Consider the following 27,754-nt stretch of genomic DNA (forward strand, 5'->3'; position numbering starts at 1 on the left):
GTTAGGTAGGCTACAGTACAGGTAGATAGGAATTGGCTATAGTTACGCTCACGTCGTCGGGTTTTCTTTGTTGGTAAGGCAACGTTTTTACACTTCCAAGTCGTACGCTGCAAGATTTTTAGTACTGTAGAGTAACTTTAACATTTCATGCGCTTTTTAATCAAGTAAATAAAGTAACATTTGTGTCAGTGGTCCCCAGCTCACAAAATCTAAAGACCTCGCGTCTTCATGACTCTGTAACCGAAGGGTGCACAATAAACTCGCATTAGCTTACATTAACCGTTTACGTCCAAGTTTACGCTTTTCATAGTGGTAGACGTGACATTTATGTTGATCTTTGCCCTGAGTATTTTGTGACATTTTCATGATTTACAAAACCCAATTTACTTGGTAGATTTGTATAAAAGTCATGATCTTAACCTTCGAGAACGTGCGCAAAGTAGTTCGCCACTTAGTGCCGTGTGCAAAAAAAATTTGCGGGTTTTTTCTTCAGTAAGTTATAGATTGCTGAAGCTTTCAACCCGAGATGAACTTGGTGTTATAAATTTTTAGAAATCTCGGTAGATGTAATCTGAATCTTAGATAACAGAAATTGTGTCAACCATTTTATTTAAAAAAAATGCGAACTTTTAAGTTAATACTGCAAAGTGTTAGAATAGCTGAAACTATAAGTGGTCTGATACGTATCACTAAGCCAGGGGTGGCCAACCAGTCAGAGACTAAGAGCCTCACTTCTTACTGTGTTAACCGCAAAGAGCCACATCATACAAATTATGTTTTATGACGCTTTTTCTTATTACGTCATAATACTGCATCAGATTTTGTTTCAGTTTCATCATCTTTATTCTGGGTCGAAATCTGATGTAATCAGTCATTATTTAGCAAATATCAATTGAAGATTAGCAAGTAGAGATTGCTTTTCTGTATTATTTATCTGCCTAAAATGGGTAAAATGTGCTCTCTTTCGGAGGTTCCAATATGAACGAAAGTGCCGCATAATACCGGGCAAGGAGACGCGGGTTCGCCAGGCCTGCACTAAGCGATAGAAACTCAGTATATCGAAAAACCCTATTGATTGTTATAAAAATCATTATGAATTTCCAGATTTTCTTGAATTTCACAATCGACTTTTTACTGTCCCTTAAATTAGTATCTCAGTGAATAGTTATGATCAACTTTTTTCTTCAGTATTTCGAATAAACCATTTAGTGCTGTAATAAAGTTTTGATTTTGCATCGGGAAGCAAACAAACGCGGTAGAAAAAAAAACATGCTTAAAATTTGGTTTTATTAAGCATAAGCGTAAGAAATTCTACGTTTCAATAAACTTGTGTAAAAACTTGCTAAAGCTTAAAAAGTGATTTCGAGACATGAAAACAATAAATCATGAAAATAAAAAGTTATATTTCAACCAACGAGGTTTGTTGATAGGTAACAAAACAATTTTCACTCATTTCGAAATATTGTGTCAATGTATGATACAGAAACAAGTTTAAACACTGGTATACAAAAACTAATACGGTTATACTATAAGTTACAATTTCTCATTCAACAAAAATGTAAACGTAAAACAGACAAAATATGGCCATTAGCAGCTGTAAATCTGAAATCGCAGATACGCGGACGAAAATTAAATTTCTTGAAAGTCCACTAAAAGTTGCCTGTAGTACTGAAATAATACTCAATAAATATATGAATTATAAAAATGACAGAGATGTACTGTAAAAAAAATTGCAACCTAAGCTTTTATGGAAGTACGGATTTGATCTTCATAGAGAGCCAGTAACAGCAGAATTGCCCATCCAAGACATATTCCGAGATTCTGGAGGAAGAATTGAAGGATGGGATGCTTTTCTGATTTCTCTTCGATCATTTCATGCAACTAAAAATTACAGAGACATCTTTAATTCATTCCTTTCCCAGCCAGGAAGCATAAAATGAAGAAGTCATAAAAATGAAGAATGGCTTTTCTAATAGCTCAAATCAAAATAACTTCAAGGCTACCATGACTTCATTTACTTACCACATCAACTAGAGATATGTAAAGAAACATCCCGGCAATAACAGCCAAAAGCCATTGCCTGACTTCGGGGTTTTCAGCAACGCTGAGGCCAATGTAGAGTCCAACAAAGGCGAAGCAAGCGGCGAGGAAGTTTAAACCAAGCGCTTTCCACTTTGACATGCCGTTTTTTAAGTAGATGGCAAAGTCACCTGTTCAATACACGGGTAATTACAGACTTCTTATTTTGAGAGCCTTCCGGGTATAATTAGGTTTTTAACATTTTACCTACCGAACTCGTGTGGTAGTTCGTGACAAAAGATAGCGATTGCGGCTCCTAGGCCACCAAACCAACTTGAGCTAAAAGCCACACCAAGAGCCAAGCCGTCGCCAAAATTATGTAGAATGTCTCCTATTAGAACCATGACTCCTACTGGTGTAATGCCTGAAAATCAAGGAGCGATGTTTTATACAAAAGCGTTTACAAGTTTAGTATGATGTCACTAGGAAGTACAACTTGCTGAAAATTTACATCATTTATAACGCAACAAGTTCTTACCACAGCAAACTGTCTGTCTTCCTTCCGAGAGAATGTTCTCTGACCCAACAGAGTCCATACCCTATGAACACAATCAGTTTACGAAAAGTGTCGCAAAATATTGCTCTAAAAGTCAATTGTTGGACAAGTTGTTCTTACCTTTGATGGTTTTATCTCCTCATCCGGATGCTCATCCACTTTATCCAATGAGAGTGTTCGGACGATGCCATGATGCTCTCCTCTCTTCTTGCCTTCCTCCATGTGAGCGTGACCATCGTCGCCATGGTGATGGAAAGTAACATTTGTCTGAAAAGTAAAAAATGGTTATCATATTCTGAAAGAATTGTAAATTATGTCACAGTCTGTGGATGAAAGACTATATTTCAGTCAAAACGGGATTCAACACTAGCACGTAAACAGAAGCCTCTATATGTTCTCAACTTACTCCGCGAAGTTGATTCCAAAGCCGGAGCACATTTTCGAACAAGAAAAACAAATAAATTCCTCCTATGACCACCAGGAGGCGATAGATGTAAGTTTTATCTTCCTCTTCTTCTCCATGGTCATGCGAGTCTCCCTCCTCGTGACCGTGCAGACCCAAAACCTTTAAATAGAATATTTGTGACGTAACAACGGATGTTATGACGCGACACAGCAAAAAGTGGGAGTTTTTTTCGTGACAACGATTTGACCTTTTTAAATACATTAAGTTAAAAATTCTCCAATTTACATAAAATAAACCGGATTTGTTTCCAAAAATTAGACTTGTAGAATGTCTAAACTCAACTGACAGATATGACCACAATAAAAATAACCATAATTGTACATATCAAGCACGTAAATGACAAAGGTCTTCTGTGTGGGGTATTATTTTTATTGAAACGTTTAGATTTGATAAAGCAGTAACCAACCTCGGGAATGAGATGGAGCAGAGCATCCCCTGATAATGATCCCACACCAAGAGCAATGAAAAACTGCATTGTAAGTTGGTATCCGACACTTCCAATGGAAGGAAAAAGTAATAAACCACCAAAGGCCAAAAGACTTATAACCAAAACTGCAAGTGTACTGTATCCGTACTCTAACAAAACAATTGAAAGTTTTAATCAAAGGTGAACGAACTAGTTAACTAATAATTTCAAAATCTGACAAAGGCAATCTCACAAAGTTACTTTAAGCACTAAACCAATGCAATATCTATAGTCAGCAACGACTGGGGTAAAGGTGTCCAGCTATATGAATAAGTTATTCCCTTACTTTGCGCTGTAGTGTAAGTTAGATCTTGTCGCCTAGTTACATGGGAGCCGTCCAGCTCTTGGCACGCTCCGCTAGAGATTTGTTGCAGGAACACTGGGTACAGAGCAATAATGTCGTTGACCATAAGTTGATTTTCGCTCTTATTTGCCGTTCTTTCCGACATGACAATGGCCTTCATTTCACTGCTTGATAGGCACTGGAACAATTTGTAAACGTTAGTTGTTTTTTTGGAATTTGCAATTGTAATACTCTTTTCAGATTAGTATTTTCTTGAATTGGTACATTTTTAAAGATATTGTTCAGCGTAAAACATTAACATACCTTTGAGCGTACAGCAGCGTCATCAGCATTTCTTCTTGTCCGTGTTGGGGGAATTTCAGCTTCAACAGGTTTATTGTCAGTTTCATGTTCATCTTCTTGATCGTGATCGTGGTCATCATGATCATCATGATCAACACCGTTTCCAAGATCACCATCACTGGTGTAATTAACGTTATTATGTTCAATATTGTTGTCGTCTTCGTTGTGACTGTCATGATCTTCGTGTTCTTCGTGATCGTGATCTTCATGATCACTTTCTTCTTCGGGATTCTCATCAACTCCGTGATCGTGATCTTCATGATCACTTTCTTCTTCGTGATTCTCATCAACTTCATGATCGTGATCTTCATGATCACTTTCTTCTTCGTGATTCTCATCAACTCCGTGATCGTGATGTTCATGATCACTTTCTTCTTCGTGATTCTCATGAACTCCGTGATCGTGATCTTCATGATCACTTTCTTCTTCGTGATTCTCATCAACTCCGTGATCATGATCTTCATGGTCGCCATCTTCTTCGCGTTCGGGATCAGTTTCATGATCATGACCTTCATGATCATTATCCGTATCGTGATTATCTTCATCCTTGCCGTGATCGTGACCATCATGACCATCCGACGAAGGTATCTCACCAATGCTCAGCTGGGCGAGAAATCGACCAAAATCTGTGATCAAACATAGATGGCTTGTTACATCACTTACATTTACAGAACAGTTAAATGGAAAAGTTGTTATCTGATAACGATGAATTTTTCAAATTATTTAAAACTTTATATGTGTAACTGATCATAACATTTTACATCGGGTGACGTCAAAGAAATGCGGCTAAATGTGTTATCAAACATGAAGTTCGAGCACCAAAACTGTCATATTTAGCGATTAGATAAAGTGTAGGCCTACTACCTACCTTCCTCAGATACAACCTGGCTTTCTGCTGACACGAATTCCGCCAAAAGTATATCCTGGAAATACGAGACGCCAGGCAGAAGGCAGACGCCGTCAGCGAGTGCTACGACTATTTTTGCCAAGGCCTGGTTTATTTCATCTGGGTCTGAAGTGCATTGCGCTACGATTGATGAGATACCGTAGCACTAGAAAAAGACATGTAACACAATGAAGAATAAATTAATACTTTTCAAATTCAACAGAACTTCTTTGAGTTTGAAATCATACACCGATAAAAACTTTGTAAACTTAAGTTAAATTTTGGAAAAATGTTACCAAAAATAATGATATATGTCGCTTATTGAATTACGTAATAGTGCCCTAAAACACCCCGAAGTAGACGTTTTGTGAATTAAGAAAAGAAACATGGTTTCCGGTACGTCAGCTTTGTACATTTGATTAATTGTTTTGCATTTAAACTAAATAAAAACAATCAATATATAAGCCAACCTTGCTGGATGTCGCAGATTGAGAAATTCTTCGATTGGCAGATATGGAATCTATAAGTTTTGTAAGTTGTCCGGCACAAATTGTGCCTTCCATAAAGAGCGTTTCTCGAGCTGTAGATGCTGAAACTAAACTCGCTGAAAACCAAGAATAATAAAAAAGGTTAAATAAAATATTTGAAATTAATTGTCTTCGACGTTATATGAAGTGTCGTCTCCTGTGATCAATAAAGTTATGCATAAGCAGAGTTAACCCCAAAAAAAATATTATTAAGTTTAAGAATAACATTATGCATGAAAGTTGTTGCTTTTTGAATGAGCCTTACTTGAATCGTTGCATTTAAAAGATTCTGATGTTTGGAGATAGTAGGCAACAATCGCATAGACATCATATACCTGCTCTTGGCTCAATTCAGCGTCCAAGTTCGTTCCAAAAGATTCAAACAAGCTATCAGCCGTAAGACACTGAAAGTATCAAGTGAGGTTCGACATTTAGAAATTGTAATAAAGCAAGGACAAATATTTATCATCAGCATTTCATGTTTTATCTTATAGCATTCTATGGTTTGTTACTACACAAAAATGAACCTGGAGTGTATTGTATATTACAACCTTGTGGCAGTGTTAGCGATCAGGCACGAAAACTAGCAACTTTTTTTGTGCGCTAACCTGATCGCAAAAACATGGGTATAACCGGCGCAAAAGTGCATATATCCCGATCAGGTGATTGAGTGTTAAAGGATCCACAAATCGCAAAAAATTGCGTTTAACCGTACACTTTGTAAATCCGTCATATTGATTTCTAGCATTGATCATTCTTTTATTCATTATTTACGGCGCATTGCAAGTTTTCAGCGGCTTGAAGAATATTAGAGACGGCGTTAAGGCCGTTTCTTTATTCATGAATTCCTTTTATTTCTGCACAAGCACATTTGCGATAACGTATGACGTGAAAATTTCAAACCTACCAACGTTTAATACGTAATATTAGGAGCCCCAGATTTAGCTAAAATTGGTCTATAGGTTTCATAACAATTATGGTCAGGTTTACTTCATATATTAAGTAAATTTCTAATCATTTGTTTCCAAGCTCATATGCATCTCTGCATCTGTATCCTTACCTCTTCATTGAGATTCTCCAACAAAATATTCAATGAATTTAAAGTCATTTTGTCTTCTAATTTCTCCTCGATTTTTGTTAGAGCACTTTCGTGATCTTTGCCGTTTACTTCATCTTGATCGTGATCATCATTCTCGTGATCGTGATCGTGATCGTGATCCTCTCCAGGCTGGTGTCCAACGGCGACAGAATAAACACATCTTGTCGCCAACATCAACAGTAAAACAGACAAAAGTTGAAATTTCATTGTAAAGTTTTCTTGCTGGTATAGTATCACTGAGCTTACACAACCGTACAATACTAGATTTTAATGTCTGCAAAAAGTCTGGTTCATTAAAACGGTCAATAAAATGTATACTCACACATTCTGTATGACTATAAATTATTAAAACTGTCTCATTTAGAACCACTGCTTTAAGGCAATAGTCTAACTCCTGGTCGTTGCAACTTCCCATAAAACGAAACATAACCTTTCTGACTTCGAACTTGCTGCGTACCGTTAACGCATCGCAAAAAAATAAAATAGGAATGTTGTTAATCAAAATACGGCTTGAAGACGCTTCTTGCTTCGGGCTACGTTATACACGTCAAGCATTACAACCTACGATGGACATTTATGACCGTGGGCTGAATTCTGTTGTAGCTATTCTTGGTCCATCTGCGGAAGTGTTGGTGTGTCCAGCGTTTTATAAACCGCTACGTTTAGGCATGAAAGTTTTTGGTTATGTTGTGAAATCAACGTGACGTAAAATTAGACGATAAAGCAACTTTATTGTATTATGTTCCAAATACGTAAGCAGATGACATTTGTGTCATGCGTCATGCGTTATGTGTCATGCTTCTTCTTGTCTGGGTGTTCGTGATTCGAAAATAATTGCATTGGCAGAATTACATTTTTTTCTTTCTTAGTTTTTCAGGCAATATTTGCTTCAGCCAAACTTACGTCTCTCAGCCCTACGTCACATGCAAAAGATTATACGTCATCGAGCAGTGAAACTTTTCCGTCTGTACTGTTACGTAAATAAAAGCTACTTCTTAATTATTTGCAAAGCCAAACACGAAAAATTGCATTTGCGACCGGTTATTATGGGCGATTAGGCTATAATAATAACGTTTGGAGGATGATCTTTTCTGAATGTTCGCCGACAAACTATGACACCTGTGCTATATTTTCATAAATTCCATACTGAAGATTATTATTTGGATTTTTGTAGTTGCATTTTGCTTGTTTGCAGTTTTTCAAACTTGCTAAAAACTTTTTAAGATTTATAGCAGGACTGCCCAACCAGCCGTTCGCAGTCTACCAATGGTCCGCGGACAAATCCCAAGTGGACCGCGAGGCCATTAGAAAAATCAAACTATTTTATGTGTGACAGTTTGTTTTGTGACTCGGCACAACGACTACCAAATAATCGAGTAAGTGTTAAATAACTTGTTTAAATCAATTTTTAATAGTCGTTGTGGACTAGTGTTACATTACGTTACTATTGTTACTTTGACGGTGTGACCAACACAACTCTTTATTAGTTGCTGTGTCAAACACAAAATTACTAAACTTTAAAATTGAATAATCAACTGATTACTTTGTCTTTGGTAACTAAACAATCCAGTAATCAACTGACTTAGGCCTACTATGGCGACTATTGATCAAATTATTCGAATAAAATTTGATTACCAAAAATGCTAACGATTGACCAACTTACACTTTTACGAAAAAGGCTTCACCTTAACTCTGTTTATGGAAGGTTTCCTGTATGTATGTGCTTGAGAGAGGTTAAGTGTGTGATGTGATGTCTATACCTGGGCCAACGGAGAGATTTAAACTTCGGAAAGAAATTCAATACAAGTGCGCAATGAAGGAAATGGGGACGTTTTCAGTTTTATTGCTTCTGCGATCACACCGTTTCAATAATAAAATCTAGTTACCCGCTAAACCACTAACACGGTGATTGCATCTTTAAATACGCTAAACGTGTCATTGTTTCATGAAAAAATTTAACCTTTTCTTTTAATGGTTTGAGCGCATTTCCATTCGTTCGAATTTTGCGTCCGAGTTAAGTTTGCTATATAAATTTTATTGTGACACCACGATGTATTTAACGATACGTGCAAGGTTATGTTGGAGGGACTTGAAAACGTTTGAAATTAGCAAGTAAGATACACCGGAAATGATGTATGTGGATTTGCGATGTTCACACTGGATTGGTAGACCACTGGAAGTTTGCTATTTGAAAAGTAGACATTGGGTTAATAAAGATTGGGCGTCCCTGGTTTATATTTTGTTGTTTTTCAAATCAAACCCAAATCACCACTTTAATGCCAGTGCTGCAGCCTGATCAACGTTTTCTTGATTTTTAATGTCACCTTTATGGTAACATTTCATTTCAAGATTATTTTTTGGCTAGTTTAATATCACGTGTCCGTAGCAACTGCATTGCAAATCGATTTGCCGTAAAGTCTATGCAACAAACGTTTTATCAATGTGTTTTTACGTTTGTTATATCTGGTTAGAACCACAACGTTTCAAGAATAAAATTTATTTAATTGACACAAGGCCCTCATACTTGGTAAAGTTTTATAACATAACCGAGTGGTCTAAATCAATCGCTTGTGCTTATATTACTGACATTCGATTTATAGCCCAGAGCTAAGATATTAGGATAGAAAAGCTTAGTTTATAACTTAAGCGTATATAAAGGGGAAATCTAGTTTTTACCTTTGGTATAAATTCGAGAGCAGTAAATCCATACAAATCTGTGCTTTATACACAAGGTTCGCTTTATACTGGAGCCGCATAAGCCGCACTGCAGGAAATCACCTTGCGTTGGTTTGTTTATTTTAATTTTGGTTGCGTTGCATTTTAGGTAACTACATGTTTGCAAAAAGTGCCATAAAAGCAGGTATTAACATTTTATTAACCAAAAGCTAACATGTATCGAACAACATGTTCTATTTAAGGTTTTCTTCAAAGAAAACATTTGTTTTCCGACGTAAACAAGCTTGGGTATACTCACCGGGATAATTACAACGACAGTTGAAATTCAATCAATGAGTTATAATCACTTTTTCGTGTATTTACAGACTTAATAACTAGACTTGTTAGACTAAAATTCAAAATTCAACCTTGTCAAATAGTCATGGCGGATGCGGTTTTTGTTTCACTCTTTAATTTGTTTCCTCGTAAATACTGTAGGTAAATACAACAAGCTTATTGTGTGAAGGATGATTTCAACTGGGTGTTGGATTTTCGTCTTAATTCGTCATTCGTAGATGACAGTGATCGTACAATTTCATGGTTTGTTTCTTCTAGCTGTCAAGTAAATTCCGCTTTCGGCTTTGAAATTTTCAAAGACCAAAAACTTGCGTTAGACCATCAACACAAATACAAAAGTATCTTAACTTGTAATTATAATTTGCAAGTGGTTTGGATTACGTTGTTTCATTTGACGATACCAATGTGGAATGAAATATGCGTGGGTATCATTGCCAAGGCTTTTGTCCTTAGTACAATGAATATTTGAGTAAGTCTTTACTGCCTGATTGTAAAGTTAGCAATCGATTTATTCACCAATTTTTCTATCTATAACAAATTTTTTTATGTAAACAGGCAACAGGGCGGTGGAAAATATAATTAAAATTTTTCGAGCCACTGCTATTTTTTGATCAGAACTTAAGAGCAGCAATTTTTTATGTTAATTGTTAGTTCAGTACAATTGCTGCAGCTTCAGTCTGATAATAATTACAGTAATTATTTTAATGGACATAACTGCCGTGTGTTTGGCAAATGTTAAAGCTAAAATTAAATGCAATTGTACAATTTGCAATATAGACGGCGACGTCATTCATCAAACAACGGAAATTAGCAAATGGACTGGACCTTGGTGGAAAATATTTTTGGCTTTCAATTCTCAAATCGTAATTTGAAGTTGGACGTCTGCAAATAAGCGATACCATAAATTGTTTATTTCAAACACGTTTGTGCATTCGACTGCTCTATAATTTCACTTTATTGACGCGCGTACTATATATAAGTATACTCCGCTTAACGGTATAAGAAAAAAAGCTGGAATGATTACAAATTCATTTCGTAAGAAAAACAATAGGTTATTTGCCAAAGAAAACGATCCCTTAATGCAAACAACATATCCCTGCATGTGCGGCACGAATGGCGCTTATATGCAAATTATACAAAATATCTCTTTCAAATTGCGGAGATTGTGCTCTTGCTTGGGCGAGCACCAACCGACAAAAACACAAAACGTCGTTATTGCAATTTGTAGTTAACTACGTTGAACCTAAGTTGACCTATGCTAAATACATGACTTTCGTGATACCGTAAATCAAGGTAATGAAGACAGGTTTAGAGAAGATAATTTATATCTCTTGTGTATAACGTGATTAGTAAACAACCCTCTCAATGAAACCAGCCTGTAATCTGTGCCTAAGGCAAATCGGCCTTGCGAGAGCAGCTCCTACAAATAATTGCATACGCTGTGTTCAAAGGAAACACGACTTTGCAAAATTCTAATCGAGCGAAGAACAATTATTGTTAGTTGTTTAAATGTTCTTTATAAGAGTATTTCACATAGTCGGAGGGTTTAAGCGTGTTTAAGTTTGTCCAAAAAAAACCTACTTTTCTCTGTGTGGGTGAGCGTTACGAAGCACCTAAAACTTTCGATTCATTATCAAGTAGAAAAAGAATTATAAATAGTAACTTTGATCATCTCTTTTATTTGACAAGAGAAAAAGTTTTACAAACCTAAGGTACCTGTACCGAATAAGGCCCGGTCCCTAATAAGGCCCATTGCTCATATTTCGCAAACCCGTGCAAATAAATGAAAGATTTTGTCCCTACATAAAAACTAATATAAATTCATGAGGGTTTACCAGATTTCATCCTTGTCACGTGATCAACCGATTCGCTAGAGCACAACAAAAATTTGATATTTGCAGTTAAGGTGGTTTTGTTAATTTAGAAAAAAAGTAAGTGAGAATTTGGCCGGTTTAAATGAACTGTTGTCAGCCGGCTGAAGTTTTCATGTAACAACCAACTTAGTATTGAAAAGGATAATGCACTTTTTTTGCTAAAATTTTTCTGATGATAAAAATGTGACATTTTTTTCGTGGATGCCACATGCGCCTAATAAGGCCCATACAAGATGCTTGGCTAATTGATGTCCAGACTTCAAGAGTGGTTCCAGTCATCAGTTGGCAAGTTGTTGCAGTTACTTTGATGCGCCTAGTGGAATCTTTTTAAATGTTTGTACAACTTAAAATGTGAAATTTCTAATAATGTTATATGTTGTCTATTACTATGTTTTGAATCAAAATACTCACAAAATTGGTGGGCCTTATTAGGAGCCTATGCTCCTAATAAGGCCCATTTTTTGGAATTTTTAATTTCTTTATAAAAATTTTTTGGGGGTTGTCAGGTATTGTGGTTTTAATATGTTGTAGTCATATACCCTCACTAATAGAATACGATTTTTCAGTCTATTCTCATTTATGGTTCTTGAGTTATTTTCAAAAAAGTGTTAGGTGGGCCTTATTCGGTACAGGTACCTTACAACATAGAAGGTAAAATATAAAAGAAATGTGAAAATTGCCTATAGGTTAATCATTAAAGGTAAAATGGAAACGTGTCTCGTCCTGCTGCTGCACGAAGATTAAAGGATTTAAATATTATGTAACCTTTGAAATTTTTTTATTAATTGTTGTTTTTCTGGCCTCCGATTTTCAGTTAATATCACAAACGTGCAACGAGCTAAGACGCCTGGTATTTTGCAGCAGAAAGCAGAAAGGTTTGCGGAAATACCTTCTGTAGAAATCGTTTTTATTATGATGAGTTAAAACGTCAATTTTCAAATGTCGTCATATTTTGTAAATATTCTTTGCAGCGTTGCGCAGAAAACCGAGAAAGCGGTATCTCGATTTAGAAGAAATAAATACGAAATAACGCTTAATAGCGTCACAGATAATAATTAACACTTCTTTACTTCTGGGAAAAAAATGTTTTGATGGAAAGACTGCGCATGTTGACTTTACATGACGGACTTATGTTAGCCATGTCATCAAAGAGTTATTGATAAACTTGCCCAAACTTGTCATGCTCGACACGTCCTTATCTATTTGCGTGTAGAAAGTGAATTGCACACGCAGACGTTTTGTCAAAAAGTTTCAAGCTTCTGTCAAAAAACTCGTTTTTGATACTTGGCCCGTGGTTTGTTTCCACTTTTTGTACAGCGGACATTACATATCGCGCTTATGTTGCGTTATTTGGCTAATAAAGTGTCTACACTCCGCGTTGGTTCTGGAGAGATTTAACACTTTTGTGCCAATTGGGACAGTTTGTAAAACAAAGAAAGGACATTGCTTCCATATATGGAACTTCTCGGAAGTCGCATGTCGTTCTCTATAAGACAATATATCATTTAATAAAAAAATTCTTTAATTTCCTGTCTCATCTGTCCACGTTTTTGTCTGTTGCCCTTTACACCATTTAAAATGTTGAATGGAAAATTCCCCCTGACAGCATTCATGTTGCTCAACAACAACACGCAACTGTGATGAACGTATTTGTCGTCTACAGAAAAATCAACTTTTTTTATGTTTTCCGTACAAGGATATATCATGGGGTGCGGTATAGCTCCTAATAAAGTAATTGTAAAACTCCAGATGCTTCTCCGACAAACATCACAGTCGATGACTATTACTTCATTTGCTTTACGTCAAAAAAACAGCGGAAAATATTCGTTACATCAAAGACGTTAAGCAAGTACGTAAAGTTGTCCCATGTACATCGTCTTGCGTTCAGGGTGAAATCGATCCCCGTTTCGTCGCCATCTGGTCACTCAGCTGCTTGTGGAGTGATTACCACAATAGTGGAGAGCAGGTCTCCTGGTACCAATGCGTGTCCACTCTCTACAGTATTTACATTTCCTAATGCTGAGCGCCAAGTGAAGAAGTCGCGAAAACTATTTTTGAAAGTTTTTTCACCCAACCAAGGGATAAAAATTGAGTATCCCGCGTAGAAGGCAGTCGTTTTAACTTTCAACAAACTTGTGTAAAATCTTGCTAAAGCTTAAAAAGTGAATTCGAAACATGAAAACAATAAATCATTAAAATAAAAAGTTAAATTTCAACCAACCAGGTTTGTTGATACAACAAAACAATTTTCACTCATTTCGAAATATTGCACTAACAAATTTAAACACTGGTATACAAAAACAAATAAGGTTATAACTTACTATACAATTTCTCATTCAACAAAAGTGATAAAAAAAAACAGAAAAAATATGGCCACTAGCAGTAAACCTGAAATCGCAGATACGTGAAAGTAAATTAAGTTCCCTAAAAGTTGTAACGAAATAATAATTAATCAATAAATATATGAATTATAAAAATGGCGTAGATTAGTAAGTAGTGTACAAAAATTGAAACCTAAGCGTTTATGGAAGTACGGATTTGATCTTCATAGAGAGCCAGTAAAAGCAGAATTGCCCATCCCAGACATATTCCGAGATTCTGGAGGAAGAATTGAAGAATGGGATGCTTTTCTGATTTCTCTTCGATCATTTCGTGTAACTAAAATTTATAGAGACATCTTTCATTCATTTCTTTCCAAGCCAGGGAGTACGGTCATAAAAATGAAGAATGACTTTTCTAATAGCTCAAGTCAAAATAACTTTAAGGCGACCACGACTTTGCTTACTTACCACATCAACTAGAGATATGTAAAGAAACATCCCGGCAATAACAGCCAAAAGCCATTGCCTGACTTCGGGGTTGTCAGCAACGCTGAGGCCAATGTAGAGTCCAACAAAGGCAAAGCAAGCGGCGAGGAAGTTTAAACCAAGCGCTTTCCACTTTGACATGCCGTTTTTTAAGTAGATGGCAAAGTCACCTGTTCAATAGACGGGTAATTACAGACTTCTTATTTTGAGAACCTTCCGGATATAATTAGGTTTTTAACATTTTACCTACCGAACTCGTGTGGTATCTCGTGGCAAAAGATAGCGATTGAGGCTCCTAGGCCACCAAACCAACTTGAGCTAAAAGCCACACCAAGAGCCAAGCCGTCGCCAAAATTATGTAGAATGTCTCCTATTAGAACCATGACTCCTACTGGTGTAATGCCTGAAAATCAAGGAGCGATGTTTTATACAAAAGAGTTTAGAAGTTTAGTATGATATCACTATAGTGATATAGGAAGTACAACTTGCTGAAAAGTTATATCATTTCTAACGCAACAAGTTCTTACCACAGCAAACTGTCTGTCTTCCTTCCGAGAGAATGTTCTCTGACTCAACAGAGTCCATACCCTATGAACACAATCAGTTTATGAAAAATGTCGCAAAATTTTGCTCTAAAGTCAAATGTTGGACAAGTTGTTCTTACCGTTGATGGTTTTTTCTTCTCATCCGGATGCTCATCCACTTTATCCAATGAGAGTGTTTGGACGACGCCATGATGCTCTCCTCTTTTCTTGCCTTCCTCCATGTGAGCTTGACCATCGTCGCCATGGTGATGGAAAGAAACAGTTGACTGAAAATTAATAAATGGTTATTATATTCTGAAAGAATTGTAAATTATGTCACAGTCTGTGGACGAAAGACTATATTTCAGTCAAAATGGGATTCAACACTAGCACGTAAACAGAAGCCTGAATATATCGTCAACTTACTCCGCGAATTTGGTTCCAAAGCCGGAGCACATTTTCGAACAAGAAAAACAAATATATTCCTCCTATGACCACCAGGAGGCGATAGATGTAAGTTTTATCTTCCTCTTTTTCTCCATGGTCATGCGAGTCTCCCTCCTCGTGACCGTGCAGACCCAAAACCTTTAAATAAAATATTTGTGGCGTAACAACCGCTGTTATGACGCGACAAAGCAAAAATTTGGAGTTTATTTGTTGCAACAATTGGACCTTTTTAAATACATTAAGTTGAAAATTCCCCGATTTACATAAAATAAACGGGATTTTTTCTTAAAATTAGACTTGTAGAATATCTAAGCTTAACTGACAATTACGACTACAGTAAAAATAACCATATTTGTACATATCAAGTATGTAAATGACAAAGGTCTTCTGTGTGGGGTATTATTTTTATTGAAACGTTTAGATTTGGTAAAGCAGTAACCAACCTCGGGAATGAGATGGAGCAGAGCATCCCCTGATAATGATCCCACACCAAGAGCAATGAAAAACTGCATTGTAAGTTGGTATCCGACACTTCCAATGGCAGGAAAAAGTAATAAACCACCAAACGCCAAAAGTTTTATAACCAAAACTGCAAGTGTACCGTATCCGTACTCTAACAAAACAATTGAAAGTTTTAATCAAAGGTGAACGAACTAGTTAAGTAATAATTTCAAAACCTGACAGAGTAATTTTTAGGCACTAAACCAATGCAGTCTCTATAATCTGCAACGACTAGGGAAAAGGTGTCCAGCAATCAAGATAAGTTATTCCCTTACTTTGTGCTGTAGTGTAAGTTAGATCTTGTCGTCCAGATACATGGGAGCTGTCCAGCTCTTGGCACGCTCCGCTAGCGATTTGTTGCAGGAACACTGGGTACAGAGCAATAATGTCGTTGACCATAAGTTGATTTTCGCTCTTATTTGCCGTTCTTTCCGACATGGCAATGGCCTTCATTTCACTGCTTGATAGGCACTGGAACATTTTGTAAGCGTTAGTTGTTGTTTTGTATTTTGCAATTGTAACACCCTTTCCAGATTAGTACTTTGTTGAAATTGGTACATTTTTAAAGATATTGTTCAGCGTAAAACATTAACACACCTTTGAGCGTACTGCAGTGTTGTTAGCATTTCTTCTCGTCCGTGTTGGGGGGGTTTCAGCTTCAACAGGTTTATTGTCAGTTTCATGTTCATCTTCGTGATCGTGATCATCATGATCATCATGATCATCATGATCATCATGGTCAACACCGTTTCCAAGATCACCATCACTGGTGTCATTAACGTTATTATGTTCAACATTGTTGTGACTGTCATGATCTTCGTGTTCTTCATGATTACTTTCTTCTTCGTGATTCTCATCAACTCCGTGATCGTGATTTTCATGATCATTTTCTTCTTCGTGATTCTCATCAACTCCGAAATCATGATCACCATTGTTGTTCATATCGTGATCATGATCTTCATGGTCGCTATCTTTTTCACGATCGGGATCAGTTTCATGATCATGATATTCATGATCATTATCTGTATCGTGATCATCTTCATCCTTGCCGTGATCGTGACCATCATGATCATCCGACGATGGTATCTCACCAATGCTCAGCTGGGCGAGAAATCGACCAAAATCTGTGATCAAACATAGATGGCTTGTTACATCACTTACATGATAATTAAATGGAAAAGTTGTTATCTGATAACGATGAATTTTTCAAATGAGTTAAAACTTTATATATGTAATTGTTCGTAACATTTCATATCGGGTTACGTCAAAGAAATGCCGCTAAATGTTTTACCAAACATGAAGTTTGAGCACCAAAACTGTCATGTTTAGCGATTAGATAAAGTGTACTACCTACCTTCCTCAGATACAACCTGGCTTTCTGCTGACACGAATTCCGCCAAAAGTATATCCTGGAAATACGAGACGCCAGGAAGAAGGCAGATGCCGTCAGCGAGTGCTACGACTATTTTTGCCAAGGCCTGGTTTATTTCATCTGGGTCTGAAGTGCATTGCGCTATGATTGATGAGATACCGTAGCACTAGAAAAAGACACGTAACACAATGAAGAATAAATTAATACTTTTCAAACTCAACAGAACTTCCTGAGTTTGAAATTATACACAGATAAAAACTTTGTAAACTTAAGTTAAATTTTTGGAAAAATGTTACCAAAAATAATGATATATGTCGCAATTTGCATTACGTAATAGCGCCTTAAAACACCCCGATGTGGACGGTTTGTGAATTAAGAAAAGAAACATGGTTCCCAGTACGTCGGCTTTGAACGTTTGATTGATTGTTTTGCACTAAATAAAGACATCATCAACCAACCTTGCAGGATGTCGCAGATTGAGAAACTCTTCGATTGGCAGATATGGAATCGATAAGTTTTGTAAGTTGTCCGGCACAAATTGTGCCTTCCACAAAGAGCGTTTCTCGAGCTGTAGATGCTGAGACTAAACTCTCTAAAAACCAAGAATAATAAACAAGTTTAAATAAAATATTTCAAATTAGTTGTCTTCAATGTTGTATGAAGTGTCGTCCCCTGTGATTAATAAAGTTATGCATAAGCAGAGTTAACACCAAAAATAGGCATTAAGTCTAAGAATAACATGATACTTGAAAGTTGTTGCTTTTTTGAATGAGCCTTACTTGAATCGTTGCATTTAAAAGATTCTGATGTTTGGAGATAGTAGGCAACAATCGCATAGACATCATATACCTGCTCTTGGCTCAAGTTAGCGTCCAAGTTGGTTCCAAAAGATTCAAACAAGCTATCAGCCGTAAGACACTGAAAGTGTCCAATAAGGTTCGACTTTTGGTAATTGTAACAAAGCAGGGACAAATATTTAATATCAGCATTTCATGTTTTATCTTATAACATTCCATGGTTTGTATACTATACTTTACTACACAAAAATGAACCTAGAGTGTATTGTACATTACAACCTTGTGGCAATAATAGCGATCAGGCACGAAAACTAGCAACTTTTTTTGCACAAGCACATTCGCGATAACGTATGACTTGAAAATTTTAAACCAATTCACGTTTAATACGTAATTTTAGGAGCCCCAGATTTAGCTAAAATTGGTCTATAGGTTTCATAACAATTATGGTCAGGTTTACTTCATATATTAAGTAAATTTATGATCATTTTATTCCAAGCTCATACGTATCTCTGCATCTGTATCCTTACCTCTTCATTGAGATTCTCCAACAAAATATTCAATGAATTTAAAGTCATTTTGTATTCTAATTTCTCCTCGATCTTTGTTAGAGCAATTTCGTGATCTTTGCCGTTTACTTCACCGTGATCGTGATCATCATTCTCTTGATCGTGATCGTGATCCTCTCTAGGATGGTGTCCAACGGCGACAGAATAAACACGTCTTGTCGCCAACATCAACAGTAAAACAGACAAAAGTTGAAATTTCATTGTAAAGTTTTCTTGCTGGTCTAGTATCACTGAGCTTACATAACCGTACAATACTAGATTTTAATGTCTGCAAAAAGTCTGGTTCATTATTACGGTCAATAAAATGTATACTCACACATTCTGTATGACTATAAATTATTAAAACTGTCTCATTTAGAACCACTGCTTTTTAAGGCAATGGTCTTGCTTCTTGCTTCGGGCTACGTTATACACGTCAAGCATTACAACCTACGATGGACTTTTATTACAGTGTGCTGAAATCTGTTGTAGCCATTCTTGGTCCACCTGCGGAAGTGTTGGTGAGCCAGCGTTTTATAAACCGCTACGTTTAGGCAGGAAAGGTTTTGGTTATGGTGTGAAATCAACGTGACGAAAAATCAGATGAAAAAGCAACTTTATTGTTTTATTTTCCAGTTATGTAAGCAGATGACATTTGTGTCTTACGTTATGTGTCATGCTTCTTCTTGTCTGAGTGTTCGTGATTCGAAAATTAATGCATTGGAAGAATTACATTTTTTTCTTTCTTAGTTTTTCAGGCAATACTTGCTTCAGCCACACTTATGTCTCTCAGTCCTACGTCACATGCAAAAGATTATACGTCATCGAGCAGTTAAACTTTTCCGTCTGTACTATTACGTAAATAAAAACTACATCTTAACTATTTGCAAAGCCAACCACGAAAAATTGCATTTTCTACAGGTTATTAGGCTATTATAATAACTAATAACAACCAGGTAGTTCACTTTGATTTTTAAGTGCCTTGTCCTCAGGACAGGAAATAGGTATTTATAAATCTTAATCAAACTTGATCCCGGACTGATCATATCCAAGATCTTCAATTTGAACGCAAAATATTTGGAGGATGATCTTTTCTGAATGTTCTTAGACAAACTATGACACCTGTACTATATTTTGATAAGTTTCATACTGAAGATTATTATTTGGATTTTTGTTGTTGCATTTTGTTTGTTTGCAGTTTTTCAAACTTGCTAAAAAAAATTTTTTTATAACTTATACCAGGCTTGCCCAACCAGTCGTTCGCTGTCTACCAATGGTCCGCGGACAGATCCCAAGTCGACCGCGAGGCCATTAGAAAAAATAAAGTATTTTATGTGTAACAGTTTGTTTTGTTTGCTCGTAAATACTGTAGGTAAATACAACAGGCTTATGGTGTGAAGGATGATTTCAACTGGGTGTTGGTTTTTTGTCTTAATTCTTAGATGACAGTGATCGTAAAATTTCATGGTTTGTGTCATCTAGCTGTCAGGTAAATTCCGCTTTCGGTTTTGAAATTTTCAAAGACCATAAACTTTAAGTTGTAATTGTAATTGTAAAAATTATAAATTGTAACTTTGATTATCTCTTTTGTTTGACATGAGAAAAAGTTTAACAAGCCAACAACATGGAAGATATAATACAAAAGAAATGTGAAAACTGCCTATAGATTAATCATGAAAGGTAAAATAAAAATGTGTCTCGTCCAGCTGTTGCAGGAAGATTAAAGGATTTAATTATTCTCTAACCTTTGAAATATGTTTATTAATTGTTGTTTTTCCGGCCGTCGATTTTCAGTTAATATCAAAAACGTGCAACGAGCTAAGACGCCTGGTATTTTGCAGCAGAAAGCAGAAAGGTTTACGGAAATACCTTCTGTAGAAATCGTTTATATTATGATTAGCTAAAAGGGCACTTTTCAAATGTTTTCGTATTTTGCAAATACTCTTTGCAGCGTTGCGCAGAGAACCGAGAAAGCTGTCTCTCGATTTAGAAGAAATAAATACGAAATAACGCTTAATAGCGTCACAGATAATAATTAACGCTTTTCTACTTCTGGGAAAAAAATGTTTTGAGACTGCGCATGTTGACTGCGCAAAGACCAAAGACTGCGCATGTTGACTTTACACGACGGACTTGTTAGCCATGTCATCAGGCAAAGAGTTATTGATAAACTTGCCCAAATTTGTCATGCTCGACACGTCCTTATCTATTTGCGTGTAGAAAGTGAATTGCACACGCAGACGTTTTGTCAAAAATTTCCAAGCTTTTGGCAAGAAACTCGTTTTTGATACTTGACCCGTGGTTTGTTTCCACTTTTTGTACAGCAGACATTACACATCGCGCTTATGTTGCGTTATTTGGCTAATAAAGTGTCTACACTCCGCGTTGGTTCTGGAGAGATTTAACACTTTTGTGCCAATTGGGACAGTTTGTAAAACAAAGAAAGGACATTGCTTCCATATATGGAACTTCTCGGAAGTCGCATGTCGTTCTCTATAAGACAATATATCATTTAATAAAAAAATTCTTTAATTTCCTGTCTCATCTGTCCACGTTTTTGTCTGTTGCCCTTTACACCATTTAAAATGTTGAATGGAAAATTCCTCCAGACAGCATTCATGTTGCTCAACAACAACACGCAACTGTGATGAACGTATTTGTCGTCTACAGAAAAAATTAACTTTTCATGTTTTACATACAAGGGCATATCATGTGGTGTGGTGTAGCTCCTAATAAAGTAATTGAACAACTCCAGATGCTTCTACGACAATCATCACACTCGATGACTATTAATAACATCATTTGATTGACAGCGGGAAATGTTCTTTATACCAAAGACATTAAGCAAATACGAAAAGCTGTCCCATGTGCATCGCCTTGCGTACAGGGTGAAGTCTATCCCCGTTTCGTTGCCGTCTGGTCACTCAGCTGCTTGTGGAGTGATTGCCACGATAGTGAGGAGCAGGTCTCCTGGTACCAATGCGTGTCCACTCTCTACAATATTTACATTTCCTCATGCTGGGCACCAAGTGAAGAAGTCGCAAAAAGTCGCACGTTTTCGGTAAAACACATTGCGATCCTTATATTATCTTAATACAATGAGTGGTAAACGAACGAGATACCCACTTCTACATTGAAATAATCAGAAAAGTCGGACAATCATTTTTTATAACAAACTTTGGATAGGAGCTTGTAGCAACTCAGCCTTTTCTTGATCATCATAACAGCAAGTTTTTTATCTTATTTAGTTTATTGAAATTGCAAACTTTATCCTCGCAAATGCTCCCTAATTGATGATCTGTGAATTAACAATGACGTCGCAGATGCGGTGATTATAGAACATACATTACGTTTATGACGCACAGAGTTACAAAGGTCATAACCCTACGCTAAGGATGTTTCTATCCAATATCGAATAGAAGGAAGTGATCTGTATTGTGACATCACTGGGTACCTTGTTAAAATGTTTCTTAAATTGTTTTCGGTGTCTAACTTCCTCTATATTGTGAGATTTCCTAAGTTTTCGGATAAAAGACTTTTATTGTTTTTTGATGAAGTGTTTATTCTAAAAAATAAGGGTACCTAAATATAATGGGCTATACGGTAGGCCTACTCTTGCAAAGGAAATTGTTTCGACAAACTGTTATGGAAAAATAGGAGCTTTTTTGAGAAACAGATATATATACCTACCTACAATGGAATACATTCCTACAATGGATTACATATACCTACATTCCTACATATACCTACAATGGAATACATTCATTTTTGTTAATAGAGACACTAGATTGAGACATCTACCGTAGCTTTTTGTTTCACAAGTTTAGAAAGTATTTTACTGTGAAAGTTCCTCACAGAGTTCTCTCACTTATTATGAGTTTGCTTTAAACAGACAAAAGAAAACGTTTGATTGAAAAAAGGGACCAATCGGTCGTTTTTAATTTGTGTACATGAGAAAACTTAAGCTAACTGTAGTAATTTTTGGCATTATAACAATATTGCATTCAAAACCGGCACAACAGGAAAGAGTTTGGGTTGGTCCTGGGATTAGTTTGAAACAGATTAAAAGAATTTCCGTAATTGTTAAAGTGGGATTCTTTTAGCGTTGTTTGAATTGTGTTTGACCTTGGAATTGAGATACAGGTATATACCACCTTGACTTTGTGGCAGAATTAACAATTTTGTAAGATTAAAATTCCTTTTTCCTTTTAGGTCGTTATTCAAAGCGGTAGAATTTGGGTAAGTTACAAAGGTCTTGCTTCCTTGCGTGCTTGCACTTTTCATACAGCTTATAGTATACGTCACTTGTGGCATCATTGAAGCGCTTGAAATCATTTCCTGCTTTCAAGGAAGGACTTTGGTTAAATTTTGACAAGGAAAGTTAATTGGGTTGGTGATGATTTAAATCCGTTTGCGTTTCCTTTTCTCAGAAAATAACGAACTGAAAAGATTGCCTTGTATTGCCATTCATTCATGCGTAGGCCATTAGCCATCGCAGACAATGTTCTACGTTTTCGTCTGTAGTCACTAATTATGACATAACCATTATTAATGATAACCATTTGACCGTTTAATATTTCATTTCATTACGAGTATTGAGCAATAGTTCCATCGATGAAATCTCGCAGCTCAGCAATTCGGGCAAAGATGCTGGCGATCTCAGTGTCGCAGCTGGCCTCACCGAAGCTCACTATTCCCATGTGGTACCAGCGGTCCTTCACGTAACAATTGAGCGGACCACCGCTGTCGCCCTGTTTCAAATAGAATTTGGTAAATTCTTGTGTAACATGGCAAATTAGTTGAGCCTAAAAGTGCTTTAAAATAACCATAATGAAATAAAACCCCCAAAGATGAAAAGAACTTGGATGCAATGTACAAGTTTGACAAGTAGTGACTGTACCAGCGCGCCATGCTTACTAAAAGGGAAATGAAAAACGTGAAATTGTGAGAAGGCATTACGCCACATGTTTTCTAAACGGCAGGAAACACGGCGCCCCGTTTTTTGTCAATTTCCTGAGCATTTTCCTGGCTTGTCACTCACATTGCATGCTCCCTTCCCCTGACCTCCAGCGCATTGCATGTCGGGCGTAGTGTCAAGGTTGGCTTCTTGGTACAAGTCGTAACAATCTTGGTCACTTAACAACGGCAAAGGAGCCTGCTGCAATTTGTCTGTCACCTGGTTTCCTCCTGCAAGGTAAAAATACTAAATTACATTTGGAAAATTTGCCAACAAAACTAATTCAAGAGTTTCTTATCAAAAACCAATATGTTTTCTATTTGTGTTGTTGCCGTCATTTTTATAAAAATTTGTTCATGGCGGTTCAGCAAAAACTCAAAAACAACAGATTTTGATACAAAAGTTTTGGCACACCTTCCACTGTGACTCCCCAACCGGTCACAACACATTGCGTGTTGGCCGGAAAGTCCCAGTCTTTGTGAGCCTCGCAAGCAACAGACACGTCGTCATTAAGAACAGCTGGTGTCTTTAGTTTAACCATAGCTGAAAGAAAAGGGACGCTTTTTATCATTTAAAGCCTTTGTCTACTTGTGTAATTAAGGACAGTTTCAAGTCGTCAGTCAGACGGGCACACAATGGTTTGCCAGGCGCTGATTTCATACCGACATCGTGACTTCTGTCAGGGCTGTCGTATTGAGGATGGACGTAGACCGCAGCGACATCAATTAATTGTTTGGACGCTTCGTTTCCTCTCCGATCGTGCATGCCCAGTGCCACTTGATCGCTTCCGTAGGTTCCGATGCTGAGATAAAACAACGAAAATAACAACAAACAAGTAGCAATCTTTGACATTGTACTTTGTGTTTTTTGGTAAATTTCTCAGGTGTGTTCAATTTGATCCATACGCACATACAAGATAAGAGGAGCGCAGTGGGCAGCTGTCACCACCCATTCGGCATCTACTAATGTTCCACCGCAATACAGCGAACCATAGGAACCTTGGAGGCCCACCTTGTCAAAATACAATTACTTATAATATCTCTATACACTGCAAGTGCTTGTACTAGAAATAAGATTTATTCTTTAGTTGAAGATTTAACGTAACTCACACCGTTTCACATTTCATAACAAACGCGTTTACGTACGGTTACGTTTACGCATTTACACCAAGCATGCGCTTTACGTACCTGCCAAGGCCAGCTGTGTGGAATTGCCTCTTCGCCGTTCACCACGCGATTAGACGACGACACTTGGTACTGGGAAAGAGCGGCTGCTTGGGCCTTGTAGTCAAATCCAGTTATTTGGGGCTGCCTTGCCGGATTTCCACATTGACTGTCGTCTTGCCCGTCAGCTGGAAGAAATACGCGTTATTTGGAAGAAACGGGGAGAATAATTTAATAAAAATATACAGCCTGCACATTTTCATTGCGTTATTCATTTTCGAAAACTTAGCATCACAATCCAAGACTAATTGGATAAGTCGAATACAATAGAGGTGAAAGATTTAGAGAAGAAATAAAACAGGGCTCACTCTGCCGTATCATTTTAATGAAAACCTAGCTACTTGGAAAATTTCCACCAGCCGGAGGTGCTGTGTTAGCTACCGTCGTTGTGGTTACCGACACTCCACTAGTGGTGGTAGTGGGAGATGGTGGTTGTTCGCTAGTTATTACGATGGTGCTAGGTGGAGTTGGTTCTACGGTGGTCGTAAATGCCGCGCTGGTAGAGGAAGGAGGAGCTAGAAAAGTCCAACAGTGAACCTCTAATTTGGTCATAAACGGTTTTAATTCAGAAAAACGATAAATCTCTTTATCCATACCCTACCGTTATCATTTGTCGTGTAAACAAATCGAAATCCTGCTCCTCGCTTGCCAGCAGCAAACGCCGACGCGGTGTTGAAAGTGATGGTTATCTTCGACGAATCGATTTTTATCGGCGCGCTTGGTAAGTCGCATATGGTTTCTGCGAGGGACAAAAATATTACCATTTTAATAAAATGGACTACCTCTTACTGCAAGCAATTCTGCATAGGGCCTTAAAACGAGTAAACGGTAAACAACAGTTAACTTGCAAAGTGAAATATTTATAAAGTTCCTGTTAAAAGCAATTTCATGGCTCTATAAGTCATTCACAAGCTTACTTCCAGGGGCTAAATAGTCGGTGTCGTCGTATATGACCAAGTAGTCATAGCAACCATCTTGATCCAGATCGACATCAGTGAAAGTGATTGTGTAGAAGAAGGCTCCAGGAACTCGAAATTTCCAGCTTTCTGCTGCAGAACTGGTGTAACCATCCGGGTATCCAACGCTGGCGATTGTACCAGTTGGTTCGTAGACTGTCTGCGCGTAACCTGCAAAAGAAATTCTTTCGTATTAACAAATCCCGGCTGCTGTACCGCCAACTTTTCGAATAGCTGCCAATCCACCTAAATCGTGACAACTTAGCCAAAGTCTAAAGCAAAGGTTAGGTGAAGAATTACTGTTTCAGAAAACAGGTTAATTTAGTGCATTAGTTGATGTCGAAAGAAAGAAAAAAGTTTCAATTTTTTTTTAACTTGGTATGAAATCTATAGCTAAGTACAGTATTACTTTCGGGAACAATCCTCTCTTCTCCCACAGGTGAAGATAGAACAGCAACCAGGGAAACGGCGAAAACTACAAAGATTTTCATTTCGATGAAGCAACTTGCACCTCATATACGCCAAAACACACTGACTTGTGCCAGAAACAATCTTCAAAAGTCATTGCACTCGTGGGAGTGTTGCCTCATTGTGAGATCATAAGCATATGTTAAAGCAAACATAAAATTGCTTAATTGCTCGTAAGTCGGCGTTCGGTTTGTCTTGTGCAATACAAAATTTATTCGCTTTGCCGTATCGAATTGATCCCAGAATTCACTGAAAGAGCTTTTTGTAACGGTAGTAATGACCGGTTATCTTGCTGTGCACTGTACTGATATTGGTAACAAAATTCAACATTCAATCATTCAAAACAGTTAGCAACAGCAGCCTGCTTTTGTTTGCACATTCATCCTTTCTGCAAGTATGGTTGCGAAAACATACACACATATTGCAAAAATATTATAGCAATGTTAGAAAGACGTCAGTAAAGCTTGGAATTTAAAACATCAAGTTTTGTAAGTTTCTTGATAGGTTGGGCCCACGCTGAGATTTTTCATCTGCTTGCATGTTCATTTGGTACGGGCAATATAGGCCTAATCGCAAGTTATGCTCACAAGTGGTCTCTCTCTGTAAACCCATCCTCATCAGGAAAGCGCTTCTGCAAGGTTTCTGCATTCTTCTCGTCTTTGACCTAAAGGTTTTTGAATCGTTCTTTTCTCTCTTCATTTTGCTGACGTGGCAAAATATTTTCAAACGATTGTCATTTGTCAACACTTTGGTCCAAGTGCTGGGCACACTGACTGGTACAATTGAACAAAGTAGGCTATAACAAAAAATGTGTTTCAGGGAAAAGCATCTTTATTTTAACTGTATAACTTGTGATGATTTTATACAATTGTTTGCAAATCAAATGCCGCATAGAAAACGGGAATCGGCAAAGCAAAGCATTGCATTACGTGTCGCCTATGCATGACTTCCGGTGTATCGTTATAATTCGTGACGTGAGTTATTCTTTCATTTATAGCTATTCGTTGCGTCACAGTCTACGAAGTTAACCATAGAAAGTGGTCGACTTTATTATGTAGCTGTCACAATGTCTTATTTAATGTAATCGTTTAAACAAGTAACAATATAAACAGTTTATACAGTTGTCATGGTATACAATTGATTCTAAGATTAAGAGAAGCGAAACAACGACCTGAGACTCATTTCACTTCGAGGACAGACAACAATTCTACAGACAAACTTTGTAATTGAAGTGGTCGTCCTTACAGGCTAAGGAACGATAAACAACCATTTCATTACAAACTGTATAGTTAATATGCATAGTTACCGCATAAAATGTACTGTAGCGATTGGGCTCGCCTGCCACTTGATAATATCCGGAGATTCGGCCGACTTACATCTCGATGGATATTTCCAATGGTCGAGTGTATACCTATACACAAATATGCGTTTGTGGTGCCTTTGAATAATATAATTTTGATATAGTTGAATCTAATTGTGTGAATTGGTTGGCGGTTATAGTTTAATCAAGTTTTCCAATTTAAACTGTCAAAAAACAAGGAAATAAATAATAAAACATATAACCGGTTTGATGATACATACCGGTAGGCTACTGGCGGATAAGCCA

At 37.1% G+C, this 27,754-nt stretch overlaps 3 protein-coding genes across 3 annotated transcripts; all 3 read right to left on the minus strand.

Annotated features, from left to right (window-relative positions):
* Nucleotides 1-1,268: 1,268 nt before the first annotated feature.
* LOC143468380 (uncharacterized) lies at nucleotides 1,269-6,960 on the minus strand. The gene is made up of 13 exons (XM_076965562.1): nucleotides 6,627-6,960; nucleotides 5,832-5,970; nucleotides 5,510-5,643; nucleotides 5,022-5,205; nucleotides 4,115-4,779; nucleotides 3,794-3,989; nucleotides 3,448-3,617; nucleotides 2,982-3,140; nucleotides 2,696-2,842; nucleotides 2,558-2,618; nucleotides 2,291-2,443; nucleotides 2,023-2,210; nucleotides 1,269-1,881 (listed from the first exon to the last, which is right to left on the minus strand). The coding sequence occupies exons 1-13, from the start codon at nucleotides 6,870-6,872 to the stop codon at nucleotides 1,738-1,740; spliced, it is 2,586 nt and encodes an 861-aa protein (XP_076821677.1). The 5' UTR covers nucleotides 6,873-6,960; the 3' UTR covers nucleotides 1,269-1,737.
* A 6,642-nt stretch (nucleotides 6,961-13,602) lies between these two features.
* LOC143468381 (uncharacterized) lies at nucleotides 13,603-18,824 on the minus strand. Its single transcript, XM_076965563.1, has 13 exons — nucleotides 18,527-18,824; nucleotides 17,982-18,120; nucleotides 17,661-17,794; nucleotides 17,185-17,368; nucleotides 16,428-16,954; nucleotides 16,106-16,301; nucleotides 15,773-15,942; nucleotides 15,309-15,467; nucleotides 15,023-15,169; nucleotides 14,886-14,946; nucleotides 14,609-14,761; nucleotides 14,341-14,528; nucleotides 13,603-14,209 (listed from the first exon to the last, which is right to left on the minus strand). Exons 1-13 carry the CDS (start codon nucleotides 18,764-18,766, stop codon nucleotides 14,066-14,068), a joined length of 2,442 nt encoding a protein of 813 aa, XP_076821678.1. The 5' UTR covers nucleotides 18,767-18,824; the 3' UTR covers nucleotides 13,603-14,065.
* A 4,162-nt stretch (nucleotides 18,825-22,986) lies between these two features.
* On the minus strand, nucleotides 22,987-26,238 carry LOC143468390 (chymotrypsin B-like). The gene is made up of 10 exons (XM_076965576.1): nucleotides 26,090-26,238; nucleotides 25,642-25,851; nucleotides 25,326-25,463; nucleotides 25,066-25,239; nucleotides 24,689-24,852; nucleotides 24,415-24,512; nucleotides 24,164-24,303; nucleotides 23,916-24,044; nucleotides 23,586-23,731; nucleotides 22,987-23,295 (listed from the first exon to the last, which is right to left on the minus strand). The coding sequence occupies exons 1-10, from the start codon at nucleotides 26,169-26,171 to the stop codon at nucleotides 23,131-23,133; spliced, it is 1,446 nt and encodes a 481-aa protein (XP_076821691.1). The 5' UTR covers nucleotides 26,172-26,238; the 3' UTR covers nucleotides 22,987-23,130.
* Nucleotides 26,239-27,754: the final 1,516 nt, after the last annotated feature.

This window comes from Clavelina lepadiformis, chromosome 8 (assembly GCF_947623445.1).
Source record: "Clavelina lepadiformis chromosome 8, kaClaLepa1.1, whole genome shotgun sequence".
In the NCBI taxonomy this organism is placed as follows: Eukaryota; Metazoa; Chordata; class Ascidiacea; order Aplousobranchia; family Clavelinidae; genus Clavelina; species Clavelina lepadiformis.

Coding starts and splice junctions, on each gene's coding strand:
- LOC143468390 (XM_076965576.1), bottom strand. CDS start 26,171: ATGAAAATCTTTGTAGTTTTCGCCGTTTCCCTGGTTGCTGTTCTATCT. Junction 25,464..25,641: donor CGACTATTTAGCCCCTGGAA/GTAAGCTTGTGA, acceptor TGTCCCTCGCAG/AAACCATATGCGACTTACCA. Junction 24,045..24,163: donor TGACAGAAGTCACGATGTCG/GTATGAAATCAG, acceptor CTTTTCTTTCAG/CTATGGTTAAACTAAAGACA.
- LOC143468381 (XM_076965563.1), bottom strand. CDS start 18,766: ATGAAATTTCAACTTTTGTCTGTTTTACTGTTGATGTTGGCGACAAGA. Junction 17,369..17,660: donor AATCTGCGACATCCTGCAAG/GTTGGTTGATGA, acceptor GTCTTTTTCTAG/TGCTACGGTATCTCATCAAT. Junction 15,943..16,105: donor AACTTACACTACAGCACAAA/GTAAGGGAATAA, acceptor TTGTTTTGTTAG/AGTACGGATACGGTACACTT.
- LOC143468380 (XM_076965562.1), bottom strand. CDS start 6,872: ATGAAATTTCAACTTTTGTCTGTTTTACTGTTGATGTTGGCGACAAGA. Junction 3,990..4,114: donor ACGCTGCTGTACGCTCAAAG/GTATGTTAATGT, acceptor AAATTGTTCCAG/TGCCTATCAAGCAGTGAAAT. Junction 2,619..2,695: donor AGGAGATAAAACCATCAAAG/GTAAGAACAACT, acceptor TTGTGTTCATAG/GGTATGGACTCTGTTGGGTC.